This window comes from Dysidea avara, chromosome 4, assembly GCF_963678975.1.
Source record: "Dysidea avara chromosome 4, odDysAvar1.4, whole genome shotgun sequence".
Lineage (NCBI taxonomy): Eukaryota > Metazoa > Porifera > Demospongiae > Dictyoceratida > Dysideidae > Dysidea > Dysidea avara.
In genome coordinates this window covers 4,057,968-4,079,808 of record NC_089275.1, presented here as the reverse complement: position 1 = coordinate 4,079,808, position 21,841 = coordinate 4,057,968, and the positions used below count along the sequence as shown (strand labels likewise).

Below are 21,841 nucleotides of genomic sequence, written 5' to 3'. Positions count from 1 at the left end.
TTTACTCTAGTGGGCCTCCCCAAAGCTATTCAGTCTGATCAAGGCTCAAACTTCCTATCCGGCATCTTTCAGCAGGTAATGTATGAGTTGGACATCAAACAATATACTTCCAGTGCGTATCACCCTCAATCACAAGGAGCTCTCGAGAGGTTCCATCAAACTCTAAAAAGTATGATTCGGACGTATTGTTATGATCAGGAGAAAGACTGGGATGAAGGCATCCACCTCCTTCTGTTTGCAGCTCGAGAGGCCGTGCAGGAATCGTTAGGTTTTAGCCCCTTCGAGTTGGTATTTGGCAGAGAAGTGCGTGGCCCCCTTAGACTCCTTAAGGAGACTTGGCTAGTTGAAGATAATGAGGTGAACCTCTTGGAACAAGTGTCTAAGCTTCGTGAACGAATGAGCAAGGCTGGGGAACTGGCCAGAGATAATCTGAAGGCTTCCCAATCCAAGATGAAGACCTGGTATGATAAAAAAAGCTCGGAAACGCTCTTTCAACGTTGGTGACAAGGTTCTGATTCTCTTACCTATTCCGGGGCATTCCTTACAGGCCAAGTACAGTGGACCTTACACTATTGAGAAGAAAATCAATGATGTGGATTATGTGGTGTGCACCCCTGACAGACGGAAGGAGAAAAGGTTGTGTCACATCAACATGATTAAATTATACCAAACTAGGGACCCTGAACCACAGGAAGCCTTAGGCAATACTGTATGCATGGCAACGGCTGTGTGCAAGGAGGCCATAGAGACTAGTCCTAGGCTGCCTAACTCAAAAATCCTAGCAAACCCGCAGGAAAAGTTGGCTCATCTTTCAATTGACAAGCAGAGGGATGTGGAAGAACTACTGATCGAATTTAAACATCTGTTTCCTGATGTGCCTGGGTGTACTAAGTCTATCTATCATGATGTGGATGTTGGCACTGCTCAGCCATGTAAACAACACCCTTATAGGGTTAACCCGATCAAGATGGAGTATTTGAAGGCAGAGATAGACTATATGCTGGAAAATAAAATCATTGAGCCTAGCTATAGTGATTGGAGCAGCCCATGTATTCTTGTTCCCAAGCCAGATGGCACATTTCGCTTTTGTACTGACTTCAGGAAGGTAAACACAGTGACCAAGACCGACTCTTTTCCTCTCCCACGAATAGAGGATTGTATCGATCGAGTTGGAAAAGCCAAATATGTAACCACCCTGGACCTTCTAAAAGGATACTGGCAAGTTCCTCTTACAGAAAGAGCAAAACAGCTGTCCGCTTTTGTAACACCACAAGGTCTATATCAATACCGAGTCATGCCGTTTGGCATGAAGAATGCTCCTTCCACATTCCAAAGAATGATCAACAGAGTGTTGGGGGGTCTGGAGTGTTGTTAAGCCTACATAGATGATGTTATTATATACAGTGACGCCTGGCAAGAACATCTCTCTCAATTGCGTGCTATCTTTGTTCGATTTTCCCAAGCTAATCTCACTGTCAATTTGGGTAAAAGTGAATTTGGTCATGCTGAAGTAATGTTTCTGGGGCATGTGGTTGGGAATGGCCAAGTGAAACCAGCCGATGCCAAGACTCAAGCTCTACTTGAATATCCAGTGCCCCACAACAAACAAGAACTTATGAGGTTCCTGGGGATGGCAGGATACTACCGTCGCTTTTGTCATAATTTCTCGGTGATCACTACCCCACTTACAAACCTGCTGAAGAAAGCCCAGAAGTACAGTTGGACTATTGACTGTGAAGCTGCTTTTATAAAGGTTAAAATGATGCTATCTTCAAAACCTATACTACAGGCACCTGACTTTTACAAACAGTTTCGGTTGATGGTAGATGCAAGTCACATGGGTGCAGGAGCTGCTTTGATGCAAGTTGATGAGAAAGGGATTGAACACCCAGTGTCTTACTTCTCTCGTAAGTTTAACCCACACCAAGTGAATTACTCCACAATTGAAAAAGAGGCTTTGGCATTACTGCTAGCCCTCCAGCACTTTGATGTGTATTTGAACACCACTTTACATCCGGTCATCGTATATACTGATCATAACCCTCTTGTGTTTGTGAACAAAATGAAGAATTCTAACCAACGACTACTGAGATGGAGCATGCTGTACCAACAATACAACATGGAGATTCACCACATCCGTGGCAAGGACAATGTTATTGCGGACGCTCTGTCTAGGGCTTAAGTTTTGACCAGAACTGATTGAACTACTTGCACACATTGTTTTCATTCAAAATTTTGAGCTAGTTATGTATTAGGACACATTGCTGTCTCCCCATGTTTTTTTTCTTCTTTTGTAGAGGGGGAGTGTTATGTACATTGAGATACGCATGCGGGAGGGTGTGGCAGAGTGTGATTTAATTAGAACATTACAACCGCGTGTTAGTAAAGAGATAATCCACCGTAACAGCATTCATATGAAACCATTAATTCTGTCATCATCTTTTCCTTTGATGCAGTATGCGTAGGTCCACCAGTCATAATAATGTTACAACAAAGTAAACAAGTTAAAGGAAAATCTTAGAATTTGTAATTTTTGTATATATATATATCGGTAAGATTTATATATATATATATATATATATATGTAATAGTTATCCCACGGGAATGAGTGTTTTGCCTGATATATACACACAAGCATGAGGGCCTGTGGCCCGAGTGCGAGTGCGTATATACAGGCATAGCATGAGTGCCTGTGGTATAACTAATATGCTCTACTTTAGCATCTAGACTCACCTAATTGGCAAAATCTTTAGTTGCTACACCCTTCTCTTATATAGGGAACCAAGTAAGCTGTGATTGTGGGATTGAATTTTGCCTAACAAACTGTGATTGTGGGATTTTTGCTATTTCTAATATAGCAATTTTAAGAGACTAGTGTTAATTGTATCTAATCAAAAACAGCCAAGCTGTAAAAAAAGGAGTGCGGCCCTTGAAAAGGCTATGGTGAAAAAAGATGTGAAATCCAAGGTGGCGGCCAAGAAATGGCTGTGATGGTAGGTTAATGGTAAAAATTTTAATAACGACAATTCAGGTGAATTTAATGCCAATTGACCAAGCGGCACCAAATTCACCCGAATTGTTGTTATTAAACTTTTTACCATTAACCTACCATCACAGCCATTTCTTGGCCGCCACCTTGGATTTCACATCTTTTTTCACCATAGCCTTTTCAAGGGCCGCACTCTTTTTTTTACAGCTTGGCTGTTTTTGATTAGATTATAAATGCAGCTGAATGCTTTATTAGGGTGACTGTTCTATTAGAGTATCTCGATCTCGCATTTGCTACACGTAGTTGCGTTTCGAATCATAACTCAGTGGTTTGTAATCCGATTCTTCTGTACTACTGCAAGGACTTTCTATGATGCTTATTACAGCTACACACTGATTTTCAGCTCATTGGTCTAAGCGGATTGCCTGATAGACACGAAAATTAATAGTATTTTTATTCATAAAAATCGATCGCGTAATTTTGATACAGGTCGGGTTTTGTGTCATATCTCCTAGGCCTTTATCCCGATTCCTTTCAAACCACAAAAAGGCACTCCTACGATGGTTACTCCATCTACATAGCAATTCTCAACTGATTCTTCAAAGGAGTTTACCCTGTAGGCGTGACAGACCTTCGACCTTATTTTACGCAATAATCGGTCATAACTCCGTGAATATTCATCGGATTCCTACCAAAGTTGGTACAGAGATCCGCCTTAATGAGCCCTTTAAGTGTGCCACATTTCAGCTCGATCCGAGGACGCATTCGTGTTTTATGGTGGATTTTGCGAAATGTGCGAAATGAAGAAGTAGAAGAAAAAAACGAAGAAATTAAAACGAAATTTTGTTCGCTCGTATCTCGGAAATGGCTGGAGCGAGTTTCTTCAAATTTTGTGTGTAGACTCCCCTTGCTGGCCGGCACCTCTCTAGCAAATTTGGTTCCAATCGGATTAGGGATCACAGAGCTACATAATTGCATTTTCTTTCTTCCTGTTAATATACTCACGGGTGGCACGCCGGCTTCTTGGGCCACACGACACACTACCGTGTGTCTTGATATGTTACTTTAATTGCTACATTTACAAAAGTAAAAACAAATTACTGTTGATGCATTAAAACTGAATCCTACAATCACATGTTGTTTGCAAGGATTCAATCCCACATCACAGCTTGCTTGATTCTGTGTATAAGAGAAGAGGATAACAGTATAACATACATGAAATTTGATGATTTCTGGATATAGTATGCAGTCCTGTTAGGTGTGCAATATCTCAAGTTAACGAGATATATGCACTGCCTCAATGAGATGTACGCACTGGTAGTGCATATATCTCATTAACATTTTGAGTCAGTGTGATATGTGATATATGTGCACTGGCTTTCCTTTGATCTGAGGTGTGAAAGTGGTATATATACGAGTTATATCCCTCCTAGGAGTGATATAACTTGTATGTACCACTCTGCGTGGGCAGTTCAAAGGCACCGCCAGTGCCATAATTTGTATATTTCACTGCTGCAGACCGCAGCGAGTGCATTATAACTTATAACGCACTGGTTGCGGTTTTGTAGACCACAACGAGTGCATTATAAGTTATAATGCACCGACCGCAGTGCAATATACAGATATTGCACTGGCTGCGGTTTTGTGCAGCATAGCACAAGTGCCGGTGGCGAAGACCACTACGACACCTCACCTAATAGGTGGAAAGACACTACACAGATCACTCGAATTCTTTTATAGCCTGACATGTAAAGGTCGATTGTGGGCCATAATGTCACCAATACGTATAATGTTTACAAGCAGCCAATGGCGATCGAAAAACCCAAAGCGGGTGGCCACAACTCTAGTTTACATATATATAAACGTACTTATACACCTTACTAGTCTGGTGCCATCTTAGCCCAGATTAAACTGTAGTCCACTTCGACAATGACTGAATAAAACAAATATATTCTAAATAATGCTAACCTTTACGTTCGATTGTGGTAATTAGTTTTGTCATGCCACCAGATTCGAGTTTAGCCAATGTGAATAGTAAGAATTAGACTAGTATCGTTTAGTAGTTAGGTTTTGTTTACTTAAACCGTCTATTTAGCTGATTTTTTTTGCTCGAGAGAATCACTATGGCGATTAGTCTGGTGCTGAGTCTATATGGCACGCTGGCATGCTGAGCACTACATGATGAGAGTGGAACAGCGAATGCAGGTTAGAGATATAAGCCATAGCGTACTAGCTTTCAATATCTCAGGTGGCTGCAGTACTGCAGGGGGAACGTCATCGCAACGTCAGGCTTGGTTACCCACAATCGATGTTAGAAACCTGGCCTTTATAAGTGTTACAGCTGTCTTGTGAGACTCTCCCCACCTATTAGGTGAATGGTACATAACAGTTATACAACGTGCACTCGTGCTCTGCCTGTATAAATGCACTTGCCTTCGGGCCTGACGGCCCTCAGGCTCGTGCGTTTATATCAGGCAGAGCACTTGTGGCCGTTGTATAACTATATAATATACTACCTCCTATTCTCATTAATGCATTCCAAGTATTCTCAGAAATCATTCGATTTCTTTAATAAATCTGTGTGATCTCTGCTTAATATAGCGACACTTCACAGGATTGATAGTGGGTTTTAATTTGTACAGTGAGCCAAAGCATGGATCATGGACTTGGGGAAGAAGATAGTCCGTTGTTTTACTGAATGAAGAAGGTCACAGGTTAGTTATATTGATCATGTTGTATTCAATAGTCACATCACGATGTCCAGACACTGGGCATAGTGCTTAATTGATTTGGCCATTTGTTAATAGTATTTACTAGTTTATTCATGGCTAGTAAAAGTAAGTACTTTAGTGCACTTGAATTCTCTTTATATTGCTATTTTGACACCTGGCATGATGTCACACACGCGTAGTAATTGGGCGTGGCACTTAATTGGCTAGGCCATTATAGTGCTATAAACATATTATACTGCTTTAGTTTATTCATGGCTAGTATAGTAAGTAGCGTAAGCAACCGATTAACGACCATAGCACGTACCTTGCAATGTATTTTCGTGCTGGAACGACCTATCATAATCCAGTTTTCACTAATAACACCGTCTGACGTTGGTCTATCACGTGATAAATTTTGACTTGAATGTCGAGTTTACTTTTTTCTCCACGAACGGCAATGTGATAGCATGTAAAGTACCGTTTATCGACCACCGATACTTATTATCGATCGTCAATACAAATGCTGCATATGAATTATCGACCAAGGTCTTAGCTATAATACTTGCAAAAACTCTGCCACTACCCCACATACCCCATGCAATACAGTTGATTATATAGTGTTATGACAAAAAAAATCATTGCAATCGGGTATACATAACAGAAGTCATGTGCATCACACGTTTATACAGTATATTTATCCACACAAAAGGTACAAAGTCTTTGTTGTCTGTCACTGTCCATTACAGTCTCTTCCACACAATCTTCATGCACCCATCTTCCACATCCACAGTAGATCCACTCTGCTCCAGCACCTTCCAATACATCATCTTCATACTTTCCAAAGCACATACAACATGTATCTGGGTCAATAGCTTCATCGTCCTCGTCCTGTCCAGTGCAATCAACAGACACTGTGAAAAAGGTGGGATATAATATGGTATTTCCAGTGGCTTATTGAATACAAATAAGCCTTAATATAAATCCTGTATTATACTCATCTTATACTTTAGTATAATGCATACTATACTATTGCATGTATGGTTTCAGTTTAATTACCACAATACTTGAAATAGCTTATATCTGATATAATTCCCACACTATACCATCACATATATGGTTTCAGTATGTTTAACACATTAACTAAAGCCTTATGTGGGATTGTTAGTATAATACAGGTTATACCAAGCTTTTTTGTATTCAATAAGCCACTGGAAATACCATCTTATATCCCTCTTTTTTCACAGTGAGATTCACTAGTTCCACTGATCACCGTCAAAGTGTTAGTCACACTTACATCACTATTCCTGACTCCAGATGTGGCTGTTCTAGTAACAGTGCTAGTAGCTGCAGTAGCAGGTAGATTTTTGGTACATGTCTGATCCTTAGGCTTTCTCTTAGCACTTCCTCTTGTTGATGACACCTTAGCCTTTTCTTGCTGCTTCATTGCCTCTTCTCTAGCTTTCTCCTCTGCTTTTCTAGCTTTCTCTTCTCTTTTTCTCTTCATTTCTTCTTCTTGTTGCTGTTTCTTTGCAATACGTTCAGCCTTTTTTCTTTCTTTCTCTATAAGTGCATCTTTCTTAGCTTTCTCCTTTTCTTCAAGCATGGCCAAGCTTTCATCGCTTGTAAGTAGTCGCGCTTTGGGTACTGATCTTTTAGGTGCAGCAGGAGTAGTAGAGGTAATAGGATTTGTTACTGGATAAATGAGAAACTCTCTTAAGGGTGGGGTAGAATTCTTGGGGGATGATGTGATAATGTTTATTGTACTCTGATTGTCTACAGGTGGTAGTGAGGTAGCAGCTGATCCAGGTGAAAGTAACTGCTGCTCAGAATTTGTAGGCAGTTGCTCAGAAGTGACTGGCAATTGCAACTCAGAAGATATTGCTCCAGGTATTGCTGATAACTGCATATCCATAGAGACCAGTTCATCAGTTACTTCATCTTCAGGGTATTCGATTGGAATAGGACTGATTGGAGTAATTTCCGGAAAAGAATCAAGTAATGATCCACTGTACTGTTCTGTAGGGATGGAAATGTCCACCTCTGGATGATGGAGTCTCATCCATCTGATGTAGTTGGCATCTATGTACAAGTCATGTCCTTCTTCATATCGTCTCTTGAATAACATCTCTTGCTCCAAAGTAAATCCATCCCTTCTTTCATCTGTGGAAGCACCACTATTATCTCCAACATTCATATCACCTTGGCAAGGATGTTCAGCATTAGAATCATTATCAGAGTTTCTTTCAGGTCTGACTTGTACAACACGAATAGCAGAAACATTAAGTGGATAAACACCACAGGTTCGAAAGCCTGATATGATATTTGTTGGAATAACAGCTTTTGACCAGGCTTGAACAAAAACACTGACAAAGTTGAATTTTGTAATTACTTTTCCAGGATTGGTCTGAAAAAGATTGTGACACACAGTTCTCCACTGTGCTTTAAGTGAGGAAAAAACTGCACAGTCTAGAGGCTGAGCCTCATGAGTGGTGTGTGGAGGCAAACATAGAAGCAACACTTCATTTTTTTAGCATTCTGAACAACCTCAGGCTGATAATGGGTACTGTGCCCATCTAGGAGCAACAGAAGTGGACGTTCACACACTGCATGCTTCAGGAAGTGTCCACTCAACCAAGATTCAAACAAGTTAGTGGTGATCCACCCAGAATCACTGTAACCATAAGTCATACCAGGCAAACCACCACTGGTCCATGCGTGGTTAACGCCTTTTACTTCAAAAATTACAGTAGGTGGGATGACTTGTCCAGTAGCACTCCCACAAGCAACAATAGTTATTCGTCCTTTTCTGCCTGTTGAACAATATCGAACCTTTTTAGCTCCAGTTTTTGTCACAATGTTAGGTGCCTTAGGATCCAAAGGGACTCCACTTTCATCCACATTATATATCTGCTCTGGGGAGTTCGTTATTCCATGTTTCTGCATCACAGTCTGAAGTAAAGCGAAGTAATCACTAATTGTCTCTTCGTTTACCGCATCCATGCGAACATGTGCAGTATTATCTCCTCTTCTTAATGACAAATCACCCTGCCTATCCCTGAATGACCTCCACCAACCTTGAGTTATCCCACTCTCTTTTCTTAACACACCCTATTGCTTTGCATATGATTCTGCAATATTTAGAATGTCTCTTCTTGTCTTCCCAAAGCCCACCTCAGAAGATTCCTTTAAAAAATCTGCAAGTTCTTTCTCTTCATCATCATTTAGGTATTTTGATGCACCAGATTTTGTCCCATGTTTTACTCTGCCACTAACCCTCTCTTTTAATGTTGTAGCTGGAACACCATAGACTCTAGCAGCTTCATTAACTCCACATGTGGTGGTTTCTACAGCTTCCATGGCATTTTTCATTTGCTCATTTGTCCACTGCTTCCTTCTTTTCTTAGTTGGTGTGTGTAATACCGCCGGTGCTGATTTTGAACGCTTCCTTTTCTTCAATACTTTCCTCTGTCCTTGGCGTCGTGGCATATCGAACAACCTAGTAAAAAAATGATTATAAGCAATGGTTACAAGCTAAACATATATCACTATACATAATTCAGCAATTAACAGCTTACAGGCGACTGAAAATGCGTGAGAATTGGTAAGACCATTAGCATGAGGTAGTAGAATAACACGGGGAGTAACCGAAAGAAACACGGAAAATACTTGGGTCGATAATAGGTACCGGTCAATAATCGGTCACTTACTATACTTTATAGTGCACTTAAGCTTCATTATGAACTGTTCAGCTCGTATTTGGGCTTCCTGTGTTTAATTGCGCATCCACAATCGAAGCGATCTGTATGCTCGTGACGATACACTTACATCCGGCCTCTCAGCAGTGCCTTGTCGTTGCTCTTACGATGTTATCCACAATCGAAATTCACATGGTCCCATATAAATACACTCACAAAGCATTCCTGCAGTTTCCATGTACACTTGCAGGTGAGTCACCCAAGTGGAATATATTGGTTGTAACATGGGCACTTGTGATTTGCCTGAAATATATGCATTTGCACTCAGGCTGCACCCTCGTGCTCGTGCGTATATTTCAGGCAAATCACTCATGCCCATGTTATATATATCTAATCCAAAACAGCCAAGCTGTAAAAAAAGTGTGCGGCCCTCAGAAAGGCTATGGTGAAAAAAGATGTGAAATCCAAGGTGGCGGCCAAGAAATGGCTGTGATGGTAGGTTAATGGTAAAAAATTTTAATAATGATAATTCAGGTAAATTTTGTGAAGCGGCACAAAAATTCACCTGAATTGTCGTTATTAAAATTTTTACCATTGACCTACCATCACAGCCATTTCTTGGCCGCCACCTTGGATTTCACATCTTTTTTCACCATAGCCTTTCTAAGGGCCGCACACTTTTTTTACAGCTTGGCTGTTTTGGATTAGATTTCACTTCTTTTTGTATTTGTATACCCCAAAGCCAGCCTATAGCCAGCTTTGGGACTTTTTAAACCTATGTTTTTTTTCTTTACTACAGGAAGAAGAAAAGATGAAGTAGATGTACATACTTTAAATATTTTATCATTAAATGTACAATTATATATATAATACATATGTGACCGGATTTGCGAAAAGGGGCCTTCCACACATCCAATTTGCCAACTTTGACAATTGATAACTTCAGATTGGAAAGAGCTATTGCCTTGAAATTTGGGTAGTGGTGATTTCTTTGCAGCTGAACTCTCTACATGATGGTTTCTTTGTAGCTGAACTCTCTACAAGGTAGCTGATCTCTTTACAGGGAGATTTGTTTGTAGCTGAACTCTCTACAAGGTAACTTCTTCTAGCTGATCTCTCTACAGGGTGATTTGTTCATAGCTGAATTCTGTACAGGTGATTTGTTTGCAGCTGAGCTCTTTACAAAATGGTTTCTTTGTAGCTGAACTCTCTACAAAGTAACTTCTTCTAACTGATCTTTCTAGAGGGTGATTTGTTTGTAGCTAAACTATCTACAAGGTAATTTCTTTTAGCTGATCTCTCTACAGGGTGATTTGTTTGTAGCTGAATTCTGTACAGGTGATTTGTTTGCAGCTGAGCTCTTTACAGAATGGTTTCTTTGTAGTTGAACTCTCTACAAGGTAACTTTTCTAGCTGATGTCTCTACAAGGTGGCTAGTTTGTAGCTGAACTCTCTACATGGTGGTTTCTTTGTAACTGAACTTTCTACAAGGTGACTTCTTCTAGCTGATCTTTCAATGGGGTGATTTGTTTGTAGCTTCACTCTCTACAAGGTAACTTCTTCTAGCTGATCTCTCTACAGGGAGATTTGTTTATAGCTGAACTCTCTACAGGTGATTTGTTTGTAGCTGAATTCTGTACAGGTGATTTGTTTGCAGCTGAGCTCTTTACAGAATGATTTCTTTGTAGCTGAACTCTCTAAAAGGTAACTTTTTCTAGTTCATCTTTCTACAGGGTGATTTATTTGTAGCTGAATTCTGTACAGGTGATTTGTTTGCAGCTGAGCTCTTTAAAGAATGGTTTCTTTGTAGCTGAACTCTCTACAAGGTAACTTCTTCTAGCTGATGTCTCTACAAAGTCACTAATTTGTAGCTGAGCTCTCTACATGGTGGTTTCTTTGTAACTGAACTCTCTACAAGGTGACCTCTTCTAGCTGATCTTTCTACAGGGTGATTTGTTTGAAGCTGAACTCTCTACAAGGTAACTTCTTCTAGCTGATCTCTCTACAGGGAGATTTGTTTGTAGCTGAACTCTCTACATGATGGTTTCTTTGTAGCTGAACTCTCTACAAGGTAACTTCTTCTAGCTAATCTCTCTACAGGGAGATTTGTTTGTAGCTGAACTCTCTACATGATGGTTTCTTTGTAGCTGAACTCTCTGCAAGGTAACTTCTTCTATTGATCTCTCCACAGAGCGATTTGTTTGTAGCTGAACTCTCTACATGGTGGTTTCTTTGTAGCTGAATTCTACAAGGTGATTTTTTCTAGGCTGAACTATCCCTTTCCATAGTTGCATGAACTCCCTACAAGGTAACTTCTTCTAGCTGATCTCTCTACAGGGTGACTTGTGTGTAGCTGATCTCTATACAGGTTTCTTGTTTCTAGCTGGTCTCTTGAATTCTCTTCAGGGTGACTGCTCTATTAGGATGACTGCTCTATTAGAGTATCTCGATCTCGCACTTGCTGCACCAAGTTGGATTTCGTGTTATAACTCCGTGGCTTTAAGTCTGATTCTTCTACACCATTGATGAGCCTTTCTAAGATGATTACTCCATCTGTACAACGATTTTCAAAACATTACCCCAAGCGGTTTATCTGGTAGGCGTGACAAGTAGTCGTTTTTTTATTAGCTAATCTCGATTGCGTAATTGTTACACACTGTTGGTTTTTTCGTTGTATCTTCCTGTTTTTTAGCTCGATTTCTTTCAAACCACAAAAGGTTTGAGGTTCAATAGTTAACCTATTCACCCACCGATTTTCAGCTTCTTCCCATACGCGGTTTACCCTGTAGGCGTGACAACATATTGGTGTTATTTTTCGTGAATAATCGCTCATAACTCTTTGCCTGTTTATCGTATTCCAGCCACAGTTGGTACAGAGATGCGCCTTTATATCCCCCTTCTGTGTGCCAAATTTCAAGGCAATCGGATATGGCGTTCGAGTTTTATAGCAGTTTTTGTAAGTGTGCGACAAGAAAAAGAAAAATAAGAAGAAAAAAAAACGAAGAAACTGAGCCAATTTTTGAAGTCGCATATCTCGGGAACGCGCAAAGCGATTTCGCTCAAATTTGGAATGTGGAGTGCTGCAGTTGGAGGGAATGTCCACAGCAAAAATCGTCTTGTTTCATCAAGGAAGCACAGAGCTACGGAGGTGCGAAAATTGCGTTTTCTTTCTTCCTGTCAATATACTCACGGGTGTTACGCGCCGGCTTCTTGGGCCGCACGACACACTACCGTGTGTCTTGATATGATATAAACTTTTCTATGTTGTGGCAGCACTATACATAAATAAGTTGGTCAGTTTATAATTACATTCTAAACAAAATAGCAATTTTCAAGAGTCAACTTAAACAGTTATGCAAAAGTTATGTTTTTCAGTACATTATACAGTCATTTCTCTTTTGCATTTACACATCTGTCCCTCCCAGCAAGAACAACCAATGAACTGCTTACTCAATTTCCTGAAACAAACAAAGAATCCATTTCCAAGCAGTTTACAAAACAGTTAAACTCAGTGGTAGCTTCCTAACAATTCAGTTTGAAACTCCATTACTTAAGTATATGATCATTGAAATCTTTGTGCACTACTGCCTTTCTTTTGCTATATTATGTGTACACATATCTATGAAAAGCAACCTTAATAAAAGATTTGTCTAGATTCTTTAACAATAATTATGTATTAAAATTGAATGTTGAAAAGACACTTTGGAATCACATAGTAAATAGTAACAGAAGTTTGAGATATTTTAATAGAGCAGTCAGCTTCTCTAATAGAACAGTCACTTTAAGTATGCAGTCACTAAATTTATTTGCAACAACACATTGTAAAATCATATTTAGAGCTTCTGTAATCTAATAATTATCTTTAGGGCCATGCTCTAAAATGAAACTTAATTATCAAAAATAATTTGTAGCATACTATCAGATGGTATGGTAGTACTGTTTCAGTAGCAGGGGTGTAGCCAGGATTTTTTGAATGGGCTTTGGATTTAATGTGGAATGTCTTAAGGGGAAGGCCTGGGTGCTTCCCTGAGACCATGCATGTTTGAACAAAAATGATGCATACACAAAATGTACCCTTGGGCAGTGACATTAAAAGGTGCTGTTTGTGCATCTAACTAGCTAAAACCTACACACTGCTGTTTATGCAGCTTATAGAAACTATAAACCTATTGTAAAACTAACCAATCTTCACTTTCAGACAGCACACTGACAGCCAACTTCAATTTCCTATCACACGGAAGCCCTCCACACTTGAGTCCCTTAGTTGGTAATACTTCTTTCCAGGTACACATTATTCTCGGCCGGTCCTCCTGTTGATGGTCAACAACTTCTGACTTGGCTTGTACTCCAATATGTTCGAGGCACCACATGCCCACAACATGTAACAAATAAACAAACCATTCATCAGGTAAATATACATCAGCAATTCACAGTTTGTGCTATCCTGACACATGAATAACATGACCACTCAAGTTTAGCAGCTCCTCCCTTGTAACTTGCCTCAACCAACCACTGAACAGTCCTTCACCATTTCACTCATGCCATTTCAACCATGCATCACGTGCACAATTGATCACATGATGCAATAGATATGATTTGCAATGGTTCAGCTTTAATGTGATGTGACCCTCAAGAGTAGAACAGAGGAGCGCCAGTAGGCAAGTAGCCACTGGAGAGTAGTGATGTGTGATATGTGATATATATTGAAATATCATGATAAATTGTTTTATGTCTTGATATGATATAGAATCTTTATATCGTGATATAAGCCAAAGTATAGATTTTAGCTGTAATTAGTACCCAAGATGTCATTGTACATTGTACTTTTTATAAAAGAGCTTGTAATGTTGTATGTTAGTCATGTACCATGTTGTATTGTACTTCTAGTACATCACTGCTACAAGTGTCATCAGTGCAAATACACTAGTTGACCATGAGTGATGAGTTGTATATCGTGATATATATCGTATTGTGATATATTGTATGCAATAATCGTGATAGGAAAATATCCTATATCGCACACCACTACTGGAGAGCTCCAGGGCTGTAAGATTTGGTGTGATTTTTAATTTGAAAAATTTTTGCCTCTGAAAGGGGAGTTCGTCTGAACCCCCTGCCTACGCCCTTGAGTAGGGATCACCCCTAAAGTGTCTAAAATACTACTCATCCTAGACACATCTTTCATGATGACTAATCACCTTTACAGAATAATATTACTCCACCTAACATCAAATACAGATAAGAAAACAAAATAGGTAACTGGATGTAAAATTTTATGAAAATCACTGAAATCTGAATTTTCATTGCCAGCCAGCAGCGCTGGAGGCCATGTATGGCCACTATTTTATGCAACAATAGTAACTGCACCTTTTTTCTTCAATGAGGCTGTTTTTCATCTTCATGTAATAAAGCCATATCATGTTCGTTTTAATGCTTTCCATGTAAAAGCAGAATTTTTAGACTCCACAAAATTTACACTTATGCTACTGTAAAAAGTACTGTATAACCTAAACATTTTGAGGGAGAGAATTTTAACATAGCTGAACACTCTACAAGGTGAAGGTTTGCAGTTGAACTCTCTATAGGCTGTTATGTATGTAGCTGAACTCTCTACAGGGTGACTTGTTATGTAGCTGAACTCTCCATATGATGGCGTGTAACATCTCTGCAGGTTGACTTGTTTGTAGTTGAACACTTTTCATGGTGACTTGATTGTTGCACTGTCTGCAGAATGACTTTTTTGTATAGCTAAACTTTCTATAGGGTGTATACTCATTAGCTGAATGTTTCAATAGGGTGACTGCATTATTAGAGTACCGACATCAACATGTAATGGTTCTTGCAGTTTTCTTTAGCATGATTTCTTCTAAACCACTGAAGGTCCTTCTGCTATAATTTATCCACCTATGTATGTACTAATTTTCATCTCATTCCCTGTAGTGGTTTGCCTGGTAGGCATAGTAACTAGGTGCACCAAACATTTTTATTAACAAAATTTGATCATGTGTTTGTTACACACTGTTGGTTTTTGCATTTTTGTTTCTAACCACCAAAAGATACACCTACGATTGTTCTACAAACAAATATTTAACTCATCCCTTGAAGGGGTAATCCAGTAAGCATGATACAATGGAATGTTGACTCTTACTTTACATGAATAACTCTATTAATGTTGATCGAATTCCAATCAAAATTGGTTCTGAGATGGCCATTTAAGTGCCCCAACTTTTCAGCTTGATTAGATTATGTGTTTGTGTTTTATGGCAGATTTTTGCAGAGTGTACAACATGAAGATCTCTTAGAAACGGCCAGGGAGATTTCCTTCAAATTTGGTATGTGGACTGAGCTCCCTACCTGGTGTGAAACTCTACAAGAAAATGAATTCCGATTGGATAAGGCATCATTAAGCTACATACAGTACATCATTATGTTTTTTTCCTGACATTATATATGTGTCTTGATTTAAATATGCTAAATTCTCAAGTTGATTGAGTTAATTCTTGTTATTCTATGCATGACATTTATAGTCTCTAGCCTTTTACTGTGGTCTGGCAGGCAGACTGGTGAGCTGGCAGGCAGACTGGTGAGCTGGCAGGCAGACTGGTGAGCTGGCAGGCAGACTGGTGAGCTGGCAGGCAGACTGGTGAGCTGGCAGGCAGACTGGTGAGCTGGCAGGCAGACTGGTGAGCTGGCAGGCAGACTGGTGAGCTGGCAGGTAGACTGGTGAGCTGGCAGGCAGACTGGTGAGCTGGCAGGCAGACAGACTGGCTGGCTGGCAGGCAGACCAAAATAATGTTTTGGTAGCTTTTCAAAGAATTTTTCTTGGTGCTTCTTTTAGGGGTTGGTTATTTTTTCAAACACTAGATTGATGTTAGATATGCTAAAACACATTTGTAACAACCTTTTTTGATATTTCTATGATGATTTATGATGGCAGCATTTTGGAGCACCATAATTATTTTATTGTTTGAATGATTCCCACTATGCAGTCTATTGTACTGTATGACACATTATAGGAAATTGTATCTGGATATGCAAAAAAGGTTCTTATCAGGGGCGGATATAAGATTTTTTGAAAGGGGGGCTAAGCTGGACAGGGATAAGTAACTAGCCAGAAATTAAAAGATACCAAGCTTTCTCACAAGGTCCTAGTGGTATTAAGATTCATGTAGTATCCATCGTCAAATTAGCTATTTGGAATAATGACTACATTATTGTGCAAATCACACTAGTTTTCTCACATGTCAACCTAGGGGATCTGAGGGCATGCTCCCCTCCCCAGGAAACGTTTGAAAATTAGACCCTCTAAAAGTGAATCTGAGTGTTTTTTAGCTGTTGTTCAGTGGAAAAGATCAGAATTTCAGTTTATATCATTAAATTTTACTTTTCCATAAATCTGTCATGGCTGGTTGCAATATGCATTGAGTAGCTATCATGCATACATGATATAGTCTTTTCATTTGTAGCTACCTAGCATTTAGATAAATAGCTAGCTATGTACCATAATGCATCAGCTCCTCTTAGCCATGCTCTAATCAGCTAAGTCTGTAAAGTAGAAACATGTATAGCTAAGTAGTAGTGGACAAGTGTTGAACGTCACTATAGCCTAGTGGCTAAGAAATAGTTACTAGTACACTTCACTGCATTGTGCTTTTCAGTACACTTTATTGGCGTTAAGGCTAACAAAGTAGCAAAGTGCAACTATATTTGTATTTATGGACTTTCTGAATTTGCTGTTGTGATAGCTAGTCAACTTATTTCTAGATCTTCCAGATTATGAAGACTGATGTATAGCTAGCTACAAATGCCAGCACCATAACCCACAGCATGGGGTCATATCAGCTGTCTTATGAGACTGTAAAATCATCAAAAGACTAACTACAGTTTGCTAAATGGCTGAGTTGGTAGCTAGCTACATATACTGAAGCTGATAACTCTAACCAATTAAATCAACTAACACTTTTTATATAAATATAAAAACCACACTAATCACCTCTTATAGCCATGGTGGAAATATTGCTAATTCAAAACCCACAATTAAAACCTCTGTAAGTGGAAATGCAACCCACAATCAAAACCTGGTTTTTTTGAAGAACTGTTGAGGAAGAGGAAACTATACTCTCTTGGACAGAGTTGAACAATAGGTTAGTTACATAGACATTATTTGTGTTGGTATTGATGCATAGTTCCTGAAATAAGTGTACTTTTGTTACACAGAGAAGAGTTAGGGGTTTACTGATTGAATAGGTACTAACTTAGAAAGGAAAGGGGGGCTACAGCCCCCTTAGCACCCTCCCTAAATCCGCCCCTGCTTATAGGTTTTCCAGATTTCCAAGTTTGACTTGTCATGCAGTACCTCCATACATTTTTAGCCAATCATCTTCAAATATTGTTACACTGAGCGATTGTGGTATAATTAATTGGAAATGGTATAAGGCCTCTTCACTGATCCAGTCACTGCAGCTGTTCTGTTTACAGCTAACGTTTAGCTGCTATATTGTTTTTTTTTTGATTATTAATCACATAGTGATTTAATTTGCCATACATTAGTCTCAATAGTAGGAGTGCAATTAATCCCAAATCGCATGGCCTTGTTTCTGTAATTGCACTGTAAAGTAGCCAATAAAATAGCGGAATAACAGAAGCCTTTTAAGTGCAACAAGAAAGTGATATAATGAATAGCCAATCAAAGAAGCTGACAATAGAAGCCTTTTAAGTGCAACATATGTAGGCATTTTGAGTAGCCAATCAGAATTGCTGACACATGAAGCCTTTTAAGTGCAACAACAAATGATGTAATACAAAGAAGAATGATGCAATCACTTGGTAGAAGTTAATGGCCACATAGAACTGGATAGATGTGTACTACAAACCACGAAGGGTGGTCACTATGTGATTAGTAGGCAATCACACGCATTTTCGTGCAATTATGGAATAATTGTACTCGTAACAGCCAAAATTGCACTCAAATGTGTGTGATTACCTATACTAATCAGACACATGATGGTATAGCATTATTATCAGTATATAGAAGCCAAATTTACTGTAGTATCGCAATGTTTTCTGTTTCTTATTAATGGGATACTACAGTAGCACTATGTATTATGTTATCTCACCAATGGAAAATGAGAGATCTTTTCTTTTTTTAAATTTATGGCATACTTTATATCAGGTAATTTTTGACTGAGTGAAGGGTTTTTATTTTCGGATGTTTTGAAGAGGCTCTTCTCTTCGAAAGTAAATTCCCACGTCTGGTTGTTCTTCAAAAATAAATTCCCACAAGTGAAAGCAACAATGAAGCATTTTGCAATTCACTTGTGCTGGAGGAGGCGGTCCGGTTCGGCAGGCTTGAGTTGGACCAATAATCTGGAGCTGGACCAACTAGCTAACCAGCTCGAACTATATTACTCTCATGCAATCTCTGGACGATCATGTCCACACATTCATTTTACAAATGTTATTGAAAATACATGGCACGAGTAGTTACCTATAGTTTCTCAGCCTAACTAAAGCACATAACTACACATACAGTACTTCCAATTACCTTACATTACAGCACGAGTAGTTACCTATGGCTCTCAGCATAACTAAGGCACAAAACTACACTTCCAATTACAGCATAGCATTCATATCATTTTGTACAGAAGTGATTGCGGGTTCTATGTATCACGTGTGCTGACAGTTGGGCTGAGTTAGCATTTATCATGTGTACATCAGGTGATTTCTTTGATTATAAACCAACACACTTATATCACAATTCAATTTTCATAAAATAATCATTAGCATTTCTTGGCTTGTCACTCTTGGCTTCTTTTACTGGGTAAAGGGCTGCAGTGACAAACTAGATGCCTCATTCTGTGGCAGGAAGTTGCTCACACATACATTACATGGCAGCCATCTGGATATTTTGAGTAGAAATCACTCCTCTTCACCTACCCACTCATCCTGTCGAGATACTGAGCAAAATCTCAGTCTCACTCCAAATCGTGCCATTTTCGAATAGTGATTGGTCTCATGACTGTCCAGTATATTTACATAATGATCCATTCACTTCATTGTAACAAACCATTATATTAGTACACTGCATTTTTGTAGCTGTGTAGCCTTTTTATTGTAGCTGTGTGAATTCATTGTATACAGTTAGCTTCCTAGTCGTATATAGCAAATTAATTATTGGCTATTCTATAAGGTTGTCATGCTGCATAGGTTCCTTGTGAAAATAGGGAGAAAAGTTGCAAGTTGCTAGTTAGTTTTACTTGTTAGTTTTACTTAGCATTTTCAAAGCTTTAAATTGCAAAAACTCTGCAGCTTCTGGGAGTTTCACGCCCAGACCCCTTCAGTGAATTCTAACTGCTATAACTAACTGTACACACATATATTTATATAGCTAGCTAGCAGGCAGGATTTTTGAAAAGGGGTTTCCACTACAGGTACGTAACTGTTATATTAGAATAGTTTATATTACCTGACTGCTTTATTAGAGTATCTTTATTTTCTCACCAAAATCATAATTTAGAACAATGCTACAAGTGTTGCTATCATGTGAGAAATTATTATTTAACTAGATATAAAAGTTTACAATGTGTCCTGTTCCATGATAGATTCCAGATTCTGGAAACCTGAAGTTTCAGTTTCTTAATGTTTCAAGTAGTGTGTAAAATCCAAAGGGTTTCCTGAAACCCCTGGAACCCCCCTGGCTAGCTAGCAGTGAAATATCACTAAAGTTTCACATTAGTGTCTAATTTTTAATTTTTTTTTGTCGAATATAAAAGTCAGTATGGCTGTACAAAAGCGTATCATGAAGTTATGATGCAATACCTATAGTCACATTCAATGTGTTATCTCTGCTCTACATTAAGTTTCAATGACTGTTGTAGTTTCAATAAGCAGTCCACTGATGGCATTGTCAACAGTTTTTACACTTTATATGCTGACACAATATCCTATAGAAATCAAAGTTTTACTGAATCACTTCATGATACGCATTTGTACAGGCCATATTAAAGTAGGACACTCTCCTTTCTTTTTATATTATGAACTCTTTTACTGTAGAGGCATGCCCCCAGATCCTCCTAGAATGCTCATGCTTTGCACTTCGCTGAGTGTGTTTGCACACTGTGCAGCAACTCCTCTCTTATTGTAAGCACCATGTATATATATATATTAGCAATGTTAACATATACGTACAATGGCCTGACCAACTCAGTTTTCCCTCTTGGTAATCCTCAAGATTTAACTCAGTGATACTAATGATAATGGCTATACTGTATCATTACTATGCCAACAACCAGAAAACAGGTGATCAAGGGAATTGATGCCATCTGCTCTAGAATCTATAGTACAATGTATAGCTACGATTGAGCACAATCGAGCCAGTGAATTTACTCTACTCCGCTTGAGACTCCCTCAGTCTTCTCTTCAGTGCACAGGGATGGGGATTACTCCATCATGCAGTAAGTCAGTTTTTGGCAAACATTCACATATCTTTATAATTTGTGACACGATTTCTGTTTATTTGAAATTCACCTGGACTTATGCACTCTTTGATATTAAACTCCTTTGAAATTCAGACTGTACTTCTTGCAAAATTTTCTGCTTCAAAAATAACCTGTTATATGGTATTAATTATTTTTCTGAATTGCTAATTGTAGTGCAAAATGATAAACTTCTTACTTTATATTAGCTGCATGAGTGCCTAGATTTTCAAAGCATGCGGTACAAAATCATTTACGAATCAATATTATTGGAATTCCAGTCATTACTTCATCACTGCTGATTTTGAAAACTAAAACTTGTTTTGCATGTGGGCTGTTTTGTTCTGGATTTCTAAAAGAAATTGTTGATGCATGCTGATTCTGCTTTATGTTACATTTCTACACCCACAGAAGGATCTTTCACTATTCCAAAAGATACATTAATTACAGTTGGCTCCAATGAAACTATCACTTGCTCAGCAACCAATGCTACCATAGTTGCGTGGTCTATTTCTTTAAATGGAATTGTATTTACCAACATGTCAAGAATATTTACTTGGGTAAGTTTGTAACAGAGTTATTGAGCGAGTTGTATCACAACATAAAGAGTGTGACTCAATATGTTTCACTATTACTATTTACAGGTTTCTACAGATGAATACAGAGTTACCACAGCATTTCTTAGTATTGTTAATATGTCAAGCAATGAAGAAGGAGAGTACACATGTGTTATGGTCTTAAACTACTTGGGGTCTTTTGTTCACACAATTTCTGTGACAGGTAAATTGCCACTGTGTGGGTAGCAAGGGTGTGTACTGTATGATAATGTAAAAGTATGTGTGTAAGTATATAGTGAGTACAATTTGTGTGTAATTGTATACAGTACTTGCATCTGTACTTACCTTAAAGATGCACTAGTGCACAAATACGGCATGCTCTTATTTAGGAATGTTTATTGAAAAGTGCTTATGC

At 38.8% G+C, this 21,841-nt stretch overlaps 1 protein-coding gene across 1 annotated transcript in view; it reads left to right on the top strand.

Moving 5' to 3' along the window:
* LOC136253018 (uncharacterized) overlaps positions 1-21,603 on the top strand; it is a 56,983-nt gene extending 35,380 nt beyond the window's left edge. Inside the window, exons 6-8 of the mRNA XM_066045604.1 lie at positions 5,632-5,703; positions 21,281-21,429; positions 21,514-21,603. Coding sequence (XP_065901676.1) covers positions 5,632-5,687 — 56 coding nt within the window. The 3' untranslated portion in view covers positions 5,688-5,703; positions 21,281-21,429; positions 21,514-21,603. The remainder of the gene's footprint in view (positions 1-5,631; positions 5,704-21,280; positions 21,430-21,513) is intronic.
* Positions 21,604-21,841: the final 238 nt, after the last annotated feature.